The sequence below is a fragment of the Apodemus sylvaticus genome, chromosome 7 (genome assembly GCF_947179515.1).
Source record: "Apodemus sylvaticus chromosome 7, mApoSyl1.1, whole genome shotgun sequence".
In the NCBI taxonomy this organism is placed as follows: Eukaryota; Metazoa; Chordata; class Mammalia; order Rodentia; family Muridae; genus Apodemus; species Apodemus sylvaticus.
The window spans coordinates 89,127,146-89,149,272 of NC_067478.1; the positions used below are offsets into that span (position 1 = coordinate 89,127,146).

At 39.6% G+C, this 22,127-nt stretch overlaps 1 protein-coding gene across 1 annotated transcript; it reads left to right on the plus strand.

Moving 5' to 3' along the window:
• Positions 1–7,165: 7,165 nt before the first annotated feature.
• On the plus strand, positions 7,166–8,113 carry LOC127689744 (olfactory receptor 8D4). Its single transcript, XM_052189363.1, has one exon. The coding sequence runs from the start codon at positions 7,175–7,177 to the stop codon at positions 8,111–8,113; it is 939 nt and encodes a 312-aa protein (XP_052045323.1). The 5' UTR covers positions 7,166–7,174.
• The last annotated feature ends 14,014 nt before the right edge of the window (positions 8,114–22,127 follow it).

Below are 22,127 nucleotides of genomic sequence, written 5' to 3' on the forward strand. Positions count from 1 at the left end.
GCACTCAACCAGTTTTTAAAATCTATTTGGAATGTTAAACATTATAGAAGTAGAAAAAATTTCCTCTGTATCTGTTGTTATGCCTCCCTTTTCATCTCTGATTTTGTTAATTTGGACACTGTCTCTGTGCTCCCTGGTTAGTCTGGCTAAGGGTTCATCTATCTTGTTGATTTTCTCAAAGAACCAGTTCCTGGTGTTGTTGATTCTTTGTTGATTTTTTGTTTCTACTTGGTTGCTTTCAGCTCTGAGTTAGATTATTTCCTGCCATCTACTCCTCTTAGGTGTATTTGCTTCTTTATGTTCTAGAGCCTTCAGGTGTGCTGTTAAGCTGTTAGTGGGTGCTCTCTCCAGTTTCTTTTTGGAGGAACTCAGAGCTATGAGTTTTCCTCTTAGCACTGCTTTCACTGTATCCCATAAGTTTGGGCATGTTGTGCTTTCATTTTCATTAAATTCTAAAAACTCTTTAATTTCGTTATTTCTTCTTTTTATCAAGTTATCATTGAGTAGAGCCTTGTCCAGCTTACATGTGTATGTGGGCTTTCTGTTGTTTTTGTTGTTAATGAAGACCAGCCTTAGCCTGTGGTGACCTAATAGGATGCATGGGATTATTTCAATCTTCTTGTATCTGTTGAGGGCTGTTTGGTGACCGATTATATGGTCAATTTTGGAAAAGGTACCATGAGGTACTGAGAAGAAGGCATATTCATTTGTTTTAGGAAGAAATGTTCTGTGGATATCTATTAAATCCATTTGGCCTGTAACTTCTGTTAGTTTCACTGTGTCTCTGTTTGTGTTTCCCTGATCTGTCCATTGATGAGAGTGGGGTGTTGAAGTGTCCCATTATTATTGTGTAAGGTGCAATGTGTGCTTTGAGCTTTACTAAAGTTTCTTTTAAGAATGTGGGTGCCCTTGCATTTGGAGCATAGATGTTCATAATTGAGAGTTTTTAGTAGACATTTCCTTTGATGAGTATGAAGTGCCCTTACTTTTTTTTTTGATAACTTTTGGTTGAAATTTGATTTCATTAGATATTAGAATGGCTACTCCAACTTGTTTCTTGTGACCATTTGCATGGGAAATTGTTTTCCAGCCCTTTACTTTGAAGTGGTGTCTGGCTTTGACACTGAGGTCTATTTCCTGTATGCAGCAAAATGCTGGGTCCTGTTTATGTATCCAGTCTGTTAGTCTATGTCTTTTTTATTGGGGAATTGAGTCCATTGATGTTAAGAGATATTAATCACACATTGTTTCCCATATTGGTAATCTGTTTTCTTCACATTTTCCTCATCTTTTTCTTTTCTTTTCTTTTCTTCTCCATGCCTTCTGTTTCTCTCTGCTAAGCTTTTAATGACATTTTGAGTTTATCATTTTGATTATTTTGAAAAAGTTTGTTATATTTTGTAAAGCCCATACTACCTTTATCTAATTTCATTTTTGAACACTTTCATTATTGAGAAATTGTCCCCCACTCCAAGATTTTGTTATCCTTTTTGTAATATCTCAGTCTTTCCAGTCCACAGCATTCTTTGCAATCATTTTCTTTCATTACTTAATTTAATTCTTTCTTATTAATAGAAGGGAAAGAAGAAAAAGAACAATAAAATGAATGGAATGAATAAACATATCTTAATAATATGTTTAAATGCAAATGGCTCCAAATAATCTATAAAGAAATATAGACTATTCAACTAGATTATCCAAAAAACAATATCTAACTGCCTGCTGTCTCCCAGAAGATAACGAAACAGACAAAATCACCCATAGAATAAGAGTCAGACACTCAAGACTAGAAAGATGGCTCTGCAGTTAGGAGCCCTTATTGCACTTGCAGAGGACCTGGGTTTGGTTGCCAGCACCCACATGAGGTGGCTTTCAACTTTCTAGCACATGTGCTTAAATGGTGCACATAAACTCATGCAGAAACACATATATATCCATAAATAAAAGTAAAAAATGATGTCAGAGGGTGGTAGTGAATCTATCAAACAAATGGAAGCTAGCAATATAGAGGTAAGCTGTCATGATACTGACAAGACAGTCTTCTAACTAAACCTAGAAGAGACAAAAAGAACAATCCCACCAATGTATTATTACATCATAATACAGAAGGCAATTTCTCAACAATTGCAAATATGTATATTTCAAATGTTAGAACATCCAGTTTCATAGAACAAACACCAAGGCCAATAAAACAGGAAGAAGTCAAAAGATAAATCTTTTCACATGATTTAGAACCAGCGTGGCTTTGAATAGTTACAGGTAGAAATGTTATTATATAAGGATAAAATAATTGGGGTAACTTGTCTAATCTAGGTGGGCAGCTTGTATCACCAATTGTCACAGATATTATTGTGTGGGCATCTTGTGAATTGAGATTTTATTGATATATAAATCTGACTGGTTAATGATAAGCCTCAAGAATTTTGTTTTATTGGGTTACTGGAATGTGGGACCACTGACTACAGGGGTTTATGGCTGAGAAGGAACCAGGGGCTCCAGAGACAAGTGAAGCAGAGCTGGGAATGCCAGTGACCTGTTGCTGCAGGGGGTGGGGGGTAGGGGGGGAGTGGGGGGTAGGGTGGGTAGCTAGAGACAGAGGTGGATGAGATGGCTGCAGGGACAGAGTTGGGGGGGGAAGAGGGGTGGGGAGCGATCCACAAAGGGAGCTCCAGCCCAGAGAGACCTCAAGATGCCTGAGTTGAGATCACATGGCTGAAGCCATATGGCCAGCAGGTGCATGGTAGTAGTGTGGGAAGCCTCTCGGTTCAGTTTTAATATTTCCCACTACAAAAGTGAGCTAAGTTCCTAATATAAAACACCAAAATATCCAGAGAGAAGCATTTTAAGATAAATGCAGAGGCAAGAACTTTCTGAAATGCTCACAAATAATCCCAAGTATTGATGAGACCCTAAAGACTGTTGAATGAATTTTTTTAAATCACTTTTACATAGCAAAGAAAAACATCACCAAAGTGGAACAACAACCTACAAAATGGAAAAATAGAAGCTTTTCCAACTAAACATTAAGCAAGGGACTTGGATCATATAAAGAAATGCAAAAACTAAATGCCCCAAATCCGATATCCTCTAGTCAACAAGCGTTACAGTAAAGAGACAGTTCCAGATGATGATTAGTAAATTGGCATCTTTCAAATGAAAATATTCAGAGGGCAACTAAATGTTTGAAAAAGTGATCAGCATCTTTAGTCACCAAGAAAACACAGGTTAAAACTGATTTTAGAGACCATTTCCCCACCTTGTCTGAAAGAGCTGTTACTAAAATGCAAATAGCAAATGCTGGAAAGTCTTTGGGGAGAGAGCAACAGTTGATCACGCCTTGGGGGAGTGTGCACTGGTGTGGTCACTGTTACAATGGAGTCTCCTGAGGGAACAAAGCCTTATAGAACAAAGCATACAGTATGACTCAGCTGTACTTCTGGTTGTATTTCATACAGTTCAAGAGCATGTACATCACTGTTTACTCCAGCACTTCTTCTTTTTCTTTTCTTTTTTTTTATTTGATATATTTTTATTTACATTTCAAATGATTTCCCCTTTCCTGGCTCCCCACTCCCCGAAGTCCCATAAGTCCTCTTCCCTCCCCCTGTTCCCCCATCCACCCCTTCCCATTTCCCTTTTCTGGTATTCCCCTATACTGCTGCACTGAGCTTTTCTAGAACCAGGGGCCTCTCCTCCATTCTTCTTGGACATCATTTGATATGTGGATTATGACTTGGGTAATCCAAGTTTCTAGGCTAATATCGACTTATCAGTGATACAGCATTTCTTATAAAAGTTAGGAATTAGAGCCAGCATACATATCTACCAAGAGATACGTGGGTAAAGAAATATGGTGCATATAAAAATGAATTTTTTCCTCAGCTGTAAAAAAAAACAAAAGAAAAAATATTTGTAGGAAAATTGATGGAACTGAGGATTATTGTTAAGCAAAATAAGCCAGATTCAGAAATATATATTGCATGTTTTCTTTCATAGGTAGAGTCTAGATTTCTGTGTGTGTGTATGTGTGTGTGTGTGTGTGTGTGTGTGTGTGTGTGTATTGGAAGAAGTTCTATAGGTATGATACCTCAAAGGGAGACAGTTAAGAAGATATGGATGAACCCAAAGGTGTGTTTCCTAAGAATATAGGTTGATTTCAGGGGACAGTTTAACACCAAAGTAACAAAAAGAAAGGCCACAATGTATGTATTTATTTTTCTCCAGGCCCTAGTGTTTCTGGTTTTAATGTAATAGACAATTCATAACTAATTATGAGATAAGTCATAAATATTTTCAAAGCCAGATTTAGTTATTTTTCCCTGAAATTTCAGATCATGAAGCACTTTGCCAGATATCCCAGAGATCCATGACTAGGAACCAGAGGCCAAGTCTGTGTGTCCTTGGGGCATGTTGCTTTCGTGATTATTAGATCTGGAAACATGGAACCCGTTGCTTTACCCAGGAACCACTCAATCTTCCTAATGACCTTGTGTTTTCTTTGTCTTTCTCCATTCATAGCCTTATCTGTATCCCAAATATATCATATCCCTTCAGCTTAATTGAATTCACTCTACCTTTAATGGCATAATTTGTAATCTACTATTCTCCATAGTAATGAGGTTTTCCATTTCTGAGGCCAAACAACACCTATGAACACATAGATGCTTCCTCAGATGTTTGATTATTGAACAGTGCATCCCAGCAGGGTATGTGTTGGGAAGCCTATAGACCCAGTGGGTTGCACAAGCTCTCAGGGAGTGTTTGGAAGCCTTGCACAGTGTGCCTAATCTACAATGAATGCACGAAATGGTGTATAGTGCAGCATGGGACCAGATCTCACAAATATACAGGCTGCTGAACCCTAGGAGAAAAGAAACCCTGGGGATTTTATATTTCTACATTTAATACACGCTTGAACTAAGAACTCTCAGCACCTTATTATCTGTTATTGTTTAGAGAGTTAAGGAAGAAGGTATAATTAATCCATATTTATTTCTTAGAGGAGTAGGGAAAGAGAAGAGACTCTCACCTAAAGCTACCAGGAGGAAGAAGGTGAGTTTCAGAATAATGATGATCATATCATCTGACTATTATAACATGGATTACATAATCTAGTCATAATTGCCCTCGTGAGCTCTAGGGTCTTAGGCATATTTGTGCCCAACTAAGTCAGTGGCAGGAGTGGAGAAAAGAGAGAAGATGTCACTAGATTGAGCTTCAAAACATACTTTTCAGAATTTATGATGTTAGAGTCTGTTCATACTTTTGTTCTTATTTATACAGCAATGCTTGGCAGTATTTCTAAGTTTTGTACATAAAAACTTCACAAAGACTACATTTTGGATCAGTAACTTCCCTATAAGTCTTAGAGATGTAGAGAATAGTAAAAAGAACTATTATTAGTGTTCTTTTGTTACCTTCTGTATTTATAATGAAACTTCAGATTTAGAAAAAGTATGTATTTACAATAGAATGGCCTTGATTTATAACTGTCTACTGAACACTTTAAGTTTGGCCACTTTTATCCAATATGCCCCATAAGTGTGAAATACACCATTTATTCAAAGATTTGTCCTAACAGGTTTCCGAGTGATGCTGATGTTGATGGGCAAAGGACCATTTTTAGTAGAAAGGTCATAAATGTGGAATTTCCACTGGAATTAGGAAAAATAATAAAGAGAACTATCTGACTTGAACAAAAGATATAGGTAGGACACTAGGTCAAAAGAAAAAATGGAATATGAGAGACATTTCACTTTGATAGAAAGGCTAGCAAGATTTGGGGGAGGGTTAGGTATGTATTTAAAATTGTTAGTGTGCTTATGACACTTAGGACAGATTAAAAATGGGTAAGGAAACATCCATGAGATTAAAGGTGAAATAAAATCCAGAAATATAAATTTCGTTGAATGCCCCTTTTATTTGTCTCTCTGTACAGTCAGCATTAGTACTCTGAACATGTATAACCTAACTGGTAAGGGATAATGGGAAAGAAACAGGCCAAGGGCAATGAGTACTCCTATTTGCTCATGATACAAAAGAAGTATGCTTCCTAGAGCTGAACCTCACTAAGAGAACACCTGTTGAATATCATTCAGTTCCCTTTCTTCAGAAATATAGAGGGTTCAGGGAAATAAGAATTTCTTACATCTTTGTAAGTTCAGGTAGCCAAATAAAGTGCCCTTAATATTAATATTAGTAACTGGTTGGAAACCAAAAGAGAACAGCTTCTTGAAGAGTCATGGAGCCACACAGATTGAATAAATGATAGATACAAGCCCAGAACTCCACCTGTACTGAGAGTTCACACAGAGCTGTGGTCAGCACAGAAACTAAGGAAAAAATAGTCAGGTCAGAGACAAGGCTTTGCTTGGCCTGAGGACTAGCCACTGCAGAAGGGTGCCATTTTATCTCTTCATGAGATGGCAGGAATAGACAAGAAATGCTGTTTGGAAGTCTCCAGGCAGAGAAACAGATCTTTGGTTTGCTGACGTTCCAATAGTGGAAATGAGGAAGAAGTCTTAGCCCAGACAATAGTTGAGATCAAGAAAAGCTGAAATGGTCTTGTGTGGTCAACATTCTCCCATCACCAATTAAATGTGAGAAGAATAAACTTCCCATCAGGAAAACCATTTACAATCACCTTTAAAGTACTGCAAATCACATGTAGGAGAACTTGCTTCCCGAGTCTGTCTTCTGTTTATCTATCTATCTATCTATCTATCTATCTATCTATCTATCTATCTATCTATCTATCTATCATCTATCTATCTATCTATCTATCTATCTATCTATCTATCTATCTATCTATCTATCATGTCCAAGTGGCCTATTATTAAATACATTTGGACATATTTTATACTATATAGTCCTCAGGAGAATGCCTTCACATTCCCTAGGATCACCCCTGTCCCAAATTCTGGGGTGGAATGTTTTGTCCTTTTCCAGGAGGAAGCCAAGGAGGAGATGGTGAATTGTATTAGTGGTTCATAAAAGACAATGGTAGGAGGGTGTGTACCAACTTTCCAAAGTGCACACTTCCCCTTTGAATTTTATGACACAAGACTTTGTTTTTACAGCTAGAAACATCTGAGCTCTGGAAGGCTAGAGAGCAGCTGGGATTCTCCTTCATTTGCCATTTTTTCCCTCATCTTTACAAATTTCTCAGAGGAGGATGAGCATAAGGAATCACTCCTCAGTGACTGAGTTCCTGTTATTGGGGTTAACTGAGGAACCGGCGCTTCAGTTGCCCCTTTTCTGCCTGTTCTTGGGGATTTACATAGTCACAGTGGTGGGAAATCTTGGCATGATTGCGGTCATCAAGCTGAACTCACAACTTCATACCCCCATGTATTATTTCCTCAGTAGTTTGTCCTTTTTAGATTTCTGCTACTCTTCTGTTGTTACTCCCAAAATGCTGGTGGGATTTTTAAGCAGGGATAAAGGTATCTCATATTCCGATTGTATGGCTCAGCTGTTCTTTTTCTGTGTTTTTGTCATCTCCGAATGCTACATGTTGGCAGCCATGGCCTATGATCGCTATGTGGCCATCTGCAGTCCACTGCTCTATGCAGTCATCATGTCGCCTCGGGTCTGTTCTCTGCTGGTGGCTGCTGTCTTTTCAGTGGGTTTTACCGATGCTGTGATTCATGGCGGATGCATATTAAGGTTATCTTTCTGCAAATCCAACATCATCAAACATTATTTCTGTGACATTGTTCCTCTTATTCAACTCTCCTGCTCCAGCACTTACATCGACGAACTTTTGATATTTGTCATTGGTGGATTTAACATGATAGCCACCAGCCTGACAATAGTCATCTCGTATGGGTTTATCCTGACCAGTATCCTCCGCATCCACTCTAAAGAGGGCAGGTCCAAAGCCTGCAGCACCTGCAGCTCCCACCTGACAGCTGTTCTTATATTTTATGGGTCTCTCATGTCCATGTATCTGAAACCTGCTTCTAATGGCTCACTCATCCATGAAAAGGTGACCTCGGTGTTTTATACCACGGTGATTCCCATGTTAAATCCACTGATCTACAGTCTGAGGAACAAGGAAGTAAAAAACGCACTGGCGAAGCTTGTAAGAAGAAAAATATCTTCATCATAAATGTGCTCTTTACTAAGAAGTGTTTATGTATTGCTAACCGTGTTTATATGCATGTGTTGATACCCTTGACTCCTTCAGAGTGATCTGAACTGGACTATTTATGTAACTATATCACACATATTCACATGACTGAATTATACACACCTAATGTTAACATAATGTAATAGAGTAAGTATGAAAGCAAGCAGTAGCATATATTTTAAATGTGAAGTTTTATATTACTATCAGAATTAAGTAATACTTTATTTTTATCCTTGTTCTCCTAAATCTAGTTTCAAGAGAAAACCAAATAAACAAAAGAACAAACTACAGTATACTGCATAATGATTTAAAGGAAACAAAACTAAACAAAAATGCGTACTGTGACAGGATTCACTGCAAAAATTTATAGCAAGTGTGCAGGAAGTTTGGCTGTGTGTTTACTGTAAAGTCCTCATTAAAATCTAATGCTTTATTTTAGTGCATTAGATCATTATGCAAAGGATCAAGCTAATCTGACCTCAGTGTGACTAGTTTGCATCTGGCTATCCAAGCAGGAGTCATAGCATATCCAGATATACTATAAAAATATGGTGTTTTTTCTCTCCATCTTGACCAGTGTGTGTGCAGTACTTTACTTACTTTCTGCTTGGTTTCTGTGAAGTGACTCTCCCCCCCCCCCTCCTGCATGCTTTAAATTAGGCTACCTTTAATTTTCAGCTCATAGTATGTTTTGGACAAAACAGTATATTCAATGATTTCAAGAATGTGCTTGTGCATTATAGGGGGATTGCCAGGACAGAGAAGTGGGAGGGGGTTGATTGGGGAACTGGTGGAGGGAAGTAGTCTTATGAGACTTATGGGGAGGGGGAAACCGGGAAAGGGAAAATCATTTGGAATGTAAACAAAGAATATAGAAAAAAAAGAACAGAAAAAAAATATCCTTGTGAATGTGAGAAGCAAAATGAGGCTTACTGAACATAATCAGAGCTCATCTGAGGCAAAATGACCCAGAATAAGTGCTCTGGAATGGCAATCCACATGTCTGTGTATAAGAAAACAAAAACAAACACAAAACAAGCAAAGAAAACTCCCAAAGTGCCCTTGCAAAGCAGCGATTCCAACTGTGGTGGCTCTGCATGTCTGTAAAGGACAGCACCAGATTCTTTCTGCAGGTCACTCTCTGACATTATGCCTTCCAGGTAAGAACTGTGATAAGCTAAGCAATGAGGCATTCTCCTGGTTATTTATTACTTTTACAGAGTCAGTATGTCTGCAAGGAGCTGATTTTAAAGGTTAACATTAACCCCATCATGAGAGTTTGAAATCCAGCAGCACAAGATTGCTGTCTGAAACCCATACCTGTCAGGCCAGTTTGGGGCTTGTAGACACCCCCTTCCCCTTTCAATGTCTTTAAATTCATGACTGGCCAAGAGACAGAGAGAGAAAAAAAGAATATGGATTTGGTGGGTGGGGAGGTGAAGAGGATCTGGGAGGCAGGGAAGCCGTGATTAGAGTGTATTGTATGGAAAAATGTCTATTTGAAATGAAAAAAAAAGTTAGGGTTACAATGGTGGAGTTAAGAATATTGAGGAAAGTAAGTGATAGATAGGGCTTGTTCAGTGTGAGAAGGTCAGAGGGTCCAAATCCGAGGAAAGACAGAGCAGCGCTGGAAGACAGAAAAGCTGGTCTTAGCCGGTTTCCAGGCAGCTAACAAGCAGACTTCCAAGGTTGGAACAGCATTTTCACCAGAGGAACATATGTGAGGCACCGTTGCCTTTCATACATTTTAATATACAAGACTACATCAGACTAAATGAAAGACAGCTCTCCCACTGTCCCAGGGAATGGGTAGGACAGATCACTGCATAAGCAAAGGGTTAAATACAGTCCAACCAAGGAGACTACAGCTGTATCTTGGTAGCTGTGCCTGCTGATAGACAAAATGCCCTTCTGTGGTTTAACATCCTCAAAATCGCAGTCAGGTTGTTTCAGAAGCTACATCACTAGAACATTCCCAAACACATCTGTACTAAGGAAGGGTTTCCAACCTCAAGTATATCTGACATTTTGTTTTTGACACAGTTCCCCTTTTGGGGAAAATACTATGAAACTATGATCTGATACACTATGAGTTGTGATAGGAAACGTGCCATTTGATCTTCTGAATGCTCTATCCACCTCATAAATATTCATTAGCTACTTCTTTAAAGCCCACATCACAGAACTCACTATTCAGGTCCAGGCTTCCTGGGGAGGACCACTCCATTCTCTGCTTGAGCTGGGGCTCTGCTTAGTCTATCAACAAGGCTGTGCTTCCTGCCTTGGGGCAGGTCACTCCAGTCTCTGGAGCTGCCCTTACTCTACCCTCAGGGCTCTGCTTCCTGAGCCCACTCTAATCTCAGGAGAACTCACATCCCTTAGCTTCGCATCTACCTCTTTGCCAAATAAACAGGAGCTCAAATCATTTATCATGGCTGAATTCATCCTTCAAGAAGACACGTGTCAAAGGACTCCTTTGATACCTGATGCCGCACAATACTCACGATTATGACAAAGTGTTGCACTTGTTTAAGGTAAAGAAAAGCTTCCTTGACGCAATGTTTTTAGTCTTTTTAAAATCATTTTTTTTAAAAAGTTGATTTTTTGAGATGAGAACTGTGCCCAGTGTGTTTTGATCATATTCCACTCTCTTTTTTCTCCTTTCTGATCTACCTCTTTCTTTATCCACCCAAGTTTATGTGCTTTTATATCCCATCAAGTTCCGTGTGTGCTCCTCTTGTACGCTTCATATGTGGCCTTCCGCGGGAGTGTAGTCAACCTACCTGAGGTTACACTCTTAAAAAGAAAAACTGACTCTCCCTCTCCTAGTAGATATCAATTGCCAATAGATCTTTAGCTGGATGTAATAACTATCTACAACTTGTTCCCTCTGTCACAGAGGGTGAACACAAAGGCATTTATATGGTGTTTCCTTTAAAAGGCTAGCAGGTAAAGCTTTTTCTTTCTTTCTTTTTTTTCTTCTTGAATATAATCTTCATATACATTTCAAATGCTAAAACCTTTCCGGGTTTCCCCCCTCCCCCAAAACCCCCAACCCCTCTTCCCACCCCCTGTCTCAAGTATATACCCCTCCATCTGATCCACTCCCACCCCACCTTGATTTCCCTTTGTTGGGGCATCTACTGAGCCTTCACCTGACCAAGGACCACTCCTCTCACTGATATCTGACAAGGCATTCCTCTGCCACATTTTTGGCAGGAACCATGTGTATTCCTTGGTTGACACAAAGTCCTAAAATAGAATCAGTCCCATATCTATATGATTATGGAGCTGTTGATTCAATAAAAAATGTAGGCAGGTCTATAATTGCTGTGTATATACTGAACAGGCACAAATTCTTTTCTTGCCATTATTTCTTAAACTAATTAGAATAGCAAGTACTTAATACGTGTTCGACTTTGACTTAACTGATTACGGCATAAGCCATTTAGAGATGTCTGACAGAATGCAGGAGGATAGGTATATGATATATGAAAATAATACATCATTTATATAAAGGCCTTGAGCAGTCAATGCTTTTTGTATCAAATGGGGTCCTGAAACTAAAGCCTTGTACATACAAAAAGACTATAACAATATACTAACAATCCCAAACAATAGCTTTTAAAAATCTAGTTCAAGGGGCTAGAGAGATGGTTCACTGATCAAGAGTACTACTGACTGCTCTTCTGTAGCACTCAGTTTCAGTTCCCAGAATGCACATGGTAGCTCACCACCATTGCAACTCTAGTTCCAGGGCATCTGATACCCATTTCTGGCCTCCTCGGGCACCTACATCTGGTGCACAGAGACACATGCAGGTAAAACTCCCATACCCATAAATAATAAAAACTGTAACATAATCCAGAAAACTTAGAATCTTTTTATTTAAATAATATATCAAAATTCATTTCATTTAGATTACTTGCATTACAAAATAGTGATAATTTCAGAATGTCCAGTATCTAATTTGAAATAAACAAGTGACTAAAAGAAAGTAGAACCCAGAGAACCAAATAACCCCATTAAAAAGTGGGGTATGAAGCTAAACAAAGAATTTTCACATGAAGAACTTGGGAGAGCTGAGAAATACCTTAACAAATGTTCATCATCATTAATCATTAGGGAAATGCAAATCAAAACAACCCTGAGATTTCACCTCACACCAGTCAGAATGGCTAGGGTCAAAAACTCAGGAGACAGCAGGTGTTGGCAAGAATGTGGAGAAAGAGGAACACTCCTCCACTGCTGGTGGGATTGCAAGATGGTGCAACCAATTTGGAAATCAGTCTGGCGGTTCCTCAGAAAACTGGGCATGACACTTCCTGAGGACCCTGTTATACCACTTCTGGGCATATATCCAGAGGATTCTTCAGCATGCAATAAGGACACATGCTCCACTATGTTCATAGCAGCCCTATTTGTAGTAGCCAGAAGCTGGAAAGAACCTAGGTGTCCTTCAACGGAGTAATGGATATAAAAAATGTGGTATATTTATACAATGGAGTATTCAGCCATTAGAAACAATGAATTCATGAAATTCTTAGACAAATGGATGGAGCTGGAGAACACCATACTAAGTGAGGTAACCCAGTCTCAAAAGATCAAACATGGTATGCACTCACTGATAAGTGGATATTAGCCTAGAAACTTTAAATACCCAAGATATAATCCATAAATTAAATGATGTCCAAAAAGAATGGAGGAGTGGCCGCTGGTTCTGGAAAGACTCAGTGCAAGAGTATAAGGGAATACTAGAACAGGGAAGTGGGGAGGGGTAAATGGAGGAACAGGGGGAGGGAAGAGGGCTTATGGGACTTGTGGGGAGGGGGGACCCAGAAAAGGGGAAATCGTTTGAAATGTAAATAAAAAATATATCAATAAAAATACATATTTTTTTAAAATTTTTTATTCGATATATTTTTTATTTACATTTCAAATGATTTCCCCTTCTCTAGACCCCCACTCCAGGAAAGTCCCATAAGCCCCCTTCCCTCTCCCTGTTCTTCCACCCACCCCTTCCCACTTCCCTGTTCTGGTTTTGCCCTATGCTGCTTCACTGAGTCTTTCCAGAACAAGGAGCCACTCCTCCATTCTTGTACCTCATTTGATGTGTGGATTATGCTTTGGGTATTCCAGTTTTCTAGGTTAATATCCACTTATTAGTGAGTGCATACCATGATTCATCTTTTGAGATTGGGTTACCTCACTTAGTATGATGTTCTCCAGCTCCATCCATTTGCCTAAGAATTTCATGAATTCATTGTTTCTAATGGCTGAATAGTACTCCATTGTGTATATATACCACATTTTTTGCATCCACTCTTCTGTTGAGAGATACCTGGGTTCTTTCCAGCTTCTGGCAATTATAAGTAGGGCTGCTATGAACATAGTGGAGCATGTATCCTTATTACATGGTGGGGAATCCTCTGGGTATATGCCCAGGAGTGGTATAGCAGGATCTTCTGGAAATGAGGTGCCCAGTTTTCGGAGGAACCGCCAGACTGATTTCCAGAGTGGTTGTACCAATTTGCAACCCCACCAGCAGTGGAGGAGTGTTCCTCTTTCTCCACACCCTCTCCAACACCTGCTGTCTCCTGAATTTTTAATCTTAGCCATTCTGACTGGTGTAAGGTGAAATCTCAGGGTTGTTTTGATTTGCATTTCCCTAATGACTAATGAAGTTGAGCATTTTTTAAGATGCTTCTCAGCTATCCGAAGTTCTTCAGGTGAAAATTCTTTGTTTAACTCTGAACCCCATTTTTAATAGGGTTATTTGGTTTTCTGGAGACTAACTTCTTGAGTTCTTTATATACATTGGATATTAGCCCTCTATCTGATGTAGGGTTGGTGAAGATCTTTTCCCAATTTGTTGGTTGCCGATTTGTCCTTTTGATGATGTCCTTTGTCTTACAGAAACTTTGTAATTTTATGAGGTCCCATTTGTCAATTCTTGATCTTAGAGCATATGCTATTGGTGATCTGTTCAGAAACTTTCCCCCTGTACCGATGTCCTCAAGGGTCTTCCCCAGTTTCTTTTCTATTACCTTCAGAGTGTCTGGCTTTATGTGGAGGTCCATGATCCATTTGGAGTTGAACTTAGTACAAGGAGACAAGGGTGGATCAATTCCCATTCTTCTGTATGCTGACATCCAGTTGAACCAGCACCATTTGTTGAAAAGGCTATCTTTTTTCCATTGGATGTTTTCAGCCACTTTGTCGAGGTTCAAGTGGCCATAGGTGTGTGGGTTCATTTCTGGATCTTCAATCCTGTTCCATTGATCTGCCTGCCTGTCACTGTACCAATACCATGCAGTTTTTAACACTATTGCTCTGTAGTATTGCTTGAGGTCAGGGATACTGATTCCCCCAGAATTTCTTTTGTTGTTGAGAATAGTTTTAGCTATCCTGTCTTTTCTGTTATTCCAGATGAATTTGAGAATTGCGTTTTCTAACTCTGTGAAGAATTGAGTTGGGATTTTGATGGGTATTGCATTGAATCTGTATATTGCTTTTGGCAAAATGGCCATTTTAGCTATATTAATCCTGCCCATCCATGAGCATGGAAGGTTTTTCCATTTTTTGAGGTCTTCTTCCATTTCCTTCTTCAGAGTCTTGAAGTTCTTGTCATACAGATATTTCACATGTTTGGTAAGAGTCACCCTAAGGTACTTTATACTGTTTGTGGCTATTGTGAAGGTTGTCATTTCCCTAATTTCTTTCTCAGCCTGCTTATCCTTTGAGTATAGGAAGGGTACTGATTTGCTTGAGTTGATTTTATAACCTGCCACTTTGCTGAAGTTGTTTATCAGCTGTAGGGGTTCTCTAGTGGAGTTTTTTGGGTCACTTAGGTAGACTATCATATCATCTGCAAATAATGATAGTTTGACTTCTTCCTTTCCAATTTGTATCCCTTTGACTTCCTTCTGTTGTCTAATTGCCCGAGCTATTACCTCAAGTACAATATTGAAAAGATAAGGAGAAAGGGGACAGCCCTGTCTAGTCCCTGATTTTAGTGGGATTGCTTCAAGTTTCTCTCCATTTAGTTTGATGCTGGCTACCGGTTTGCTGTATATTGCATTTACAATGTTTAGGTATGGGCCTTGAATTCCTGTTCTTTCCAAGACTTTAAGCATGAAAAGATGCTGAATTTTGTCAAATGCTTTTTCAGCATCCACTGAAATGACCATGTGGTTTTTTTCTTTGAGTTTGTTTATGTAGTGTATTGCATTGATGGATTTCCGTATACTGAACTAACCCTGCATCCCTGGAATAAAGCCTACTTGATCATGGTGGATGATCATTTTGATGTGTTCTTGGATTCGGTTGGCAAGAATTTTATTGAGTATTTTTGCATTGATGTTCATAAGGGAAATTGGTCTGAAGTTCTCTTTCTTTGTTGGATCTTTGAGTGGTTTTGGTATCAGCATAATTGTGGCTTCGTAGAAGGAATTGGGTAGTGTTCTTTCTGTTTCTATTTTGTGGAATAGTTTGAAGAGTATTGGTGTTAGGTCTTCTTTGAAGGTCTGATAGAATTCTGCACTGAAACCATCTGGTCCTGTGCTTTAAAAATCCATATTTAAACTATTCTCAGCAACAAAAGAAAGTCTGGGGGAATCAGTATCCCTGACCTCAAGCAATACTACAGAGAAATAGTGTTAAAAACTGCATGGTATTGGTACAGTGACAGGCAGGAGGATCAATGGAACAGGATTGAAGATCCAGAAATGAACCCACACATCTACGGCCACTTGATCCTCGACAAAGAGGCTGAAAACATCCAATGGAAAAAAGATAGCTTTTCCAACAAATGGTGCTGGTTCAACTGGAGTTCAGCATGCAGAAGAATGCGAATTGATCCATCCTTGTCTCCTTTTACTAAGCTCAAATCCAAATGGATCAAGGACCTCCACATAAACCCAGACACTCTGAAGGTAATAGAAAAGAAACTGGGGAAGACCCTTGAGGACATCGGTACAGGGAGAAAGTTTCTGAACAGAACACCAATAGTGTATGCTCTAAGATCAAGAATTGACAAATGGGACCTCATAAAATTACAAAGTTTCTGTAAGGCAAAGGACACCATCAAGAGGACAAATCAGCAACCAACAAATTGGGAAAAGATCTTCACCAATCCTACATCAGATAGAGGGCTAATATCCAATATATATAAAGAACTCAAGAAGTTAGACTCCAGAAAACCAAACAACCCTATTAAAAAATGGGGTACAGAGTTAAACAAAGAATTCTCACCTGAAGAACTTCGGATGGCGGAGAAGCATCTTCAAAAATGCTCAACTTCTATTTTGTGGAATAGTTTGAAGAGTATTGGTGTTAACTCTTCTTTGAAGGTCTGGTAGAATTCTGCACTGAAGCCATCTGGTCCTGTGCTTTTTTTGGTTGGAAGACTTTCTATGACTCCTTCTATTTCTTTAGGCATTATGGGACTGTTAAATGGTCTAGTTGGTCCTGATTTAATTTTGGTATTTGGTATCTGTCAAGGAAATTGTCCATTTCCTCCAGATTCTCCAGTTGTGTTGAGTATAGTCTCTTGTAGTAGGATCTGATGATTTTTTGGATTTCCTCAGTTTCCGTTGTTATATCTCCCTTTTCATTTCTAAGTTTGTTAATTTGGATACTTTCTCTGTGCCCTTTGGTCAGTCTGGCTAAGGGTTTATCTATCTTGTTGATTTTCTCAAAGAACGAGCTCCTGGTTTTGTTTATTTTTTGTATGGTTCTCTTTGTTTCTACTTGATTGATTTCGGCCCTGAGTTTGATGATTTCCTGCCTTCTACTCCTCCTGGGCGAAATAGCTTCTTTTTGTTCTAGGGCTTTCAGGTGTGTCATTAAGCTGGTAATGTATGCTCTCTCCATTTTCTTTTTGGAGGCACTCAGGGCTATGAGTTTTCCTCTTAGCACTGCTTTCATTGTGTCCCATAGATTTGGGTATGTTGTGTTTTCATTTTCATTGTGTTCTAAAAAGTCTTTAATTTCTTTCTTTATTTCTTCCTTGACCAAGGTATCATTGAGTAGAGTATTGTTCAGTTTCCACATGTATGTGGGTTTTCTGTTGTTTCTGTTGCTATTGAAGACCACTTTTACTCCATAGTGATCAGATAGGAGGCATGGGATTAGTTCTATCTTCTTATATTTGTTGAGGTCTGTCTTGTGACCAATTATATGGTCGATTTTGGAGAAGGTACCATGAGATGCTGGGAAAAAGGTATATTCTTTTGTTTTAGGATAGAATGTTCTATATATATCTGTTAAATCTAATTGGTCCAAAGTTTCAATTAGTTTCATTGTGTCCACAAAATAGAAACAGAAGGAACACTACCCAATTCCTTCTACGAAGCCACAATTACGCTGATACCAAAGCCACACAAAGATCCAACAAAGAAAGAGAACTTCAGACCAATTTCCCTTATGAACATCGATGCAAAAATACTCAATAAAATTCTTGCCAACCGAATCCAAGAACACATCAAAACGATCATCCACCATGATCAAGTAGGCTTTATCCCGGGAATGCAGGGTTGGTTCAATATACGGAAATCCATCAATACAATCAACTACATAAACAAACTCAAAGAACAAAACCACATGGTCATTTCATTGGATGCTGAAAAAGCATTTGACAAAATTCAGCATCCCTTCATGCTTAAAGTCTTGGAGAGAACAGGAATTCAAGGCCCATAACTAAACATAGTAAAAGCAATATACAGCAAACCGGTAGCCAGCATCAAACTAAATGGAGAGAAACTTGAAGCAATCCCACTGAAATCAGGGACCAGACAAGGCTGCCCCCTTTCTCCTTATCTTTTCAATATTGTACTTGAGGTACTAGCTTGGGCAATTCGACAACATAAGGAGGTCAAAGGGATACAAATTGGAAAGGAAGAAGTCAAACTATCATTATTTGCAGACGACATGATCGTCTACCTAAGTGACCCAAAGAACTCCACTAGAGAGCTCCTACAGCTGATAAACAACTTCAGCAAAGTGGCAGGTTATAAAATCAACTCAAGCAAATCAGTGGCCTTCCTATACTCAAAGGATAAGCAGGCTGAGAAAGAAATTAGGGAAATAACCCCCTTCACAATAGCCTCAAACAGTATAAAGTATCTTGGGGGACTCTTACCAAACATGTGAAAGATCTGTATGACAAGAACTTCAAGTCTCTGAAGAAGGAAATGGAAGAAGACCTCAAAAAATGGGAAAACCTCCCATGCTCATGGATCGGTAGAATCAATATAGTTAAAGTGGCCATTTTGCCAAAAGCACTATACAGATTCAATGCAATACCCATCAAAATCCCAACTCAATTCTTCACAGAGTTAGAAAGAGCAATTATCAAATTCATCTGGAATAACAAAAAACCCAGGATAGCTAAAACTATTCTCAACAACAAAAGAAAATCTGGGGGAATCAGTATCCCTGACCTCAAGCAATACTACAGAGCAATAGTGTTAAAAACTGCATGGTATTGGTACAGAGACAGACAGGAGGATCAATGGAACAGGATTGAAGATCCAGAAATGAACCCACACACCTATGGCCACTTGATCCTCGACAAAGAGGCTGAAAACATCCAATGGAAAAAAGATAGCCTTTTCAACAAATGGTGCTGGTTCAACTGGAGGTCAGCATGCAGAAGAATGCGAATTGATCCATCCTTGTCTCCTTTTACTAAGCTCAAATCCAAATGGATCAAGGACCTACACATAAAGCCAGACACTCTGAAGCTAATAGAAAAGAAACTGGGGAAGACCCTTGAGGACATCGGTACAGGGAGAAAGTTTCTGAACAGAACACCAATAGCGTATGCTCTAAGATCAAGAATTGACAAATGGGACCTCATAAAATTACAAAGTTTCTGTAAGGCAAAGGACACCATCAAGAGGACAAATCGGCAACCAACAAATTGGGAAAAGATCTTCACCAATCCTACATCAGATAGAGGGCTAATATCCAATATATATAAAGAACTCAAGAAGTTAGACTCCAGAAAACCAAACAACCCTATTAAAAATGGGGTACAGAGAATGGGGAACAAAGAATTCTCACCTGAAGAACTTCGGATGGCGGAGAAGCATCTTAAAAAATGCTCAACTTCATTAGTCATTAGGGAAATGCAAATCAAAACAACCCTAAGATTTCATCTTATACCAGTCAGAATGGCTAAGATTAAAAATTCAGGAGACAGCAGGTGTTGGAGAGGGTGTGGAGAAAGAGGAACACTCCTCCACTGCTGGTGGGGTTGCAAATTGGTACAACCACTCTGGAAATCAGTCTGGCGGTTCCTCCGAAAACTGGGCACCTCACTTCCAGAAGATCCTGCTATACCACTCCTGGGCATATACCCAGAAGACTCCCCACCATGTAATAAGGATACATGTTCTACTATGTTCATAGCAGCCCTATTTATAATTGCCAGATGCTGGAAAGAACCCAGGTATCCCTCAACAGAAGAGTGGATGCAAAAAATGTGATATATCTACACAATGGAGTACTATTCAGCCATTAGAAACAATGAATTCATGAAATTCTTAGGCAAATGGATGGAGCTAGAGAATATCATACTCAGTGAGGTAACCCAGACTCAAAAGGTGAATCGTGGTATGCACTCACTAATAAGTGGATATTAACCTAGAAAACTGGAATACCCAAAACATAATCCACACATCAAATGAGGTACAAGAAGAAAGGAGGAGTGGCCCCTGGTTCTGGAAAGACTCAGTGAAACAGTATTCAGCAAAACCAGAACGGGGAAGTGGGAAGGGGTGGGTGGGAGGACAGGGGAACAGAAGGGGGCTTATGGGACTTTCGGGGAGTGGGGGGGCTAGAAAAGGGGAAATCATTTGAAATGTAAATAAATTATATCGAATTAAAAAAAATGCTCAACTTCATTAGTCATTAGGGAAATGCAAATCAAAACAACCCTGAGATTTCACCTTACACCAGTCAGAATGGCTAAGATTAAAAATTCAGGAGACAGCAGGTGTTGACAAGAATGTGGAGAAAGAGGAACACTCCTCCACTGCTGGTGGGGTTGCAAATTGGTACAACCACTCTGGAAATCAGTCTGGCGGTTCCTCAGTAAACTGGGCACCTCACTTCCAGAAGATCCTGCTATACCACTCCTGGGCATATACCCAGAGGATTCCCCACCATGTAATAAGGATACATGCTCTACTATGTTCATAGCAGCCCTATTTATAATTGCCAAAAGCTGGAAAGAACCCAGGTATCCCTCAACAGAAGAGTGGATGCAAAAAATGTGGTATATCTACACAATGGAGTACTATTCAGCCATTAGAAACAATGAATTCACGAAATTCTTAGGCAAATGGATGGAGCTGGAGAACATCATACTAAGTGAGGTAACCCAGACTCAAAAGGTGAATCATGGTATGCACTCACTAATAAGTGGATATTAACCTAGAAAACCTGAATACCCAAGGCATAACCCACACATCAAATGAGGTACAAGAAGAAAGGAGGAGTGGCTCCTTGTTCTGGAAAGACTCAGTGAAGCAGTACAGGGCAAAACCAGAATGGGGAAGTGGGAAGGGGTGGGTGGGAGGACAGGGGGAGAGAAGGGGGCTTACGGGACTTTCGGGGAGTGGGGGGCTAGAAAAGGGGAAATCATTTGAAATGTAAATAAAAATATATCGAATAAAAAAATCCATATTTAAATTATCCTTTAATACAATCATTTTGCCACAACAAAGAAAGTGTCATATTTTATAATAGAATGAGAAGTACAAGACAAAAGTACACTGGTCTTACCATTGCTATATATATTTGTTTTTAGGTTTAAGTTTAATTTCACCTAAGTATTGTTTGAAATGTAAATAATGGTAGGTCATCCTGGTAATAGAATTTATAGAACCTTTAATACAATCAAATCAATATTATTGATACAATAAAACAAACTCAAAGTGCTAAGAAGAGAAGAAAGTTTGGAAATTTAGGTTTTTATTTGTATTTCTTTTATTAATCATTCTGTTCGTTTGCATCTCAGATGATATCCTACTTCCCGATCACCTCTCCACAAACACCCCCATCCCACCCTTCCCCTTTGCCTGTATGAGAGTGCTTCCCTACCCACCCACACTCTTCTGCCCTACGGCTCCAGCATCCCCCTAAACTGGGGTGTCTAACCTTCCAGGGACCAAGGGCCTCCCCTCCCATTGCTGTCAGGTAAGGGCATCCTCTGTTATATATGTTTCTGGAGCCATGGATCCCTCAAGGTACACTCCTTGGTTGGTGGTCTAGTCTCTAGGAGAAGTGGGTGGTCAGGTCAGCCTATGTTGTTCTTACAATGGGGTTGCAATCCCCCTCTGATCCTCCAGTCCTTCCACCAGCTCCCCTACCAGGTTCCCTGAGCTCAGTCTGATGGTTGTTTCCAAGCATCCACATCTGCATTGGTCAGTTGCTGGCCAGACCTCCAAAGGATCTTCCATGGCCAGGTTCCTGTCAGCAAGTATCTCTTGACCATGGCAACAGTGTTGTGTTTGGTGCCTGCAGACATGATGGATTTCTAGGTGGGGCAGTCCCTGGTTGGCCCTTCTTTCAGTCTCTGTTCCAGTTTTTTGTCCCTGTTATTCCTTTGGACAGGAACATTTCTGGGTTAAAAATTTTGAGACAGGTGGGTGGCCCCATCCCTTGACCAGGGGCCACGCCTATCTCCCCCTTTGCACATTTTGGCTAAAGTCATTTCCATTGGGTTCTGGGAGCCTCACGCTTCCCTAGTGTCTGGTACCCTCCAGTGGCTAACCCCAGTTCCTTATACCCAACTTCTACATATTTTTGTTAGATTTCCCGACTCTCTGTACCTCTCTCATATTTCTTCCAGTTCCTGATACTGCCACCCTTATTTCCTCCTCCTCCTTTCTCACTTCCTGGTTTCCCTCTCCCTTTACCTCCCATGATCGTCTTGTTTCTCCATGCAGGACTGAAGCATCTACACCCTGGATTTCCTTTTAAG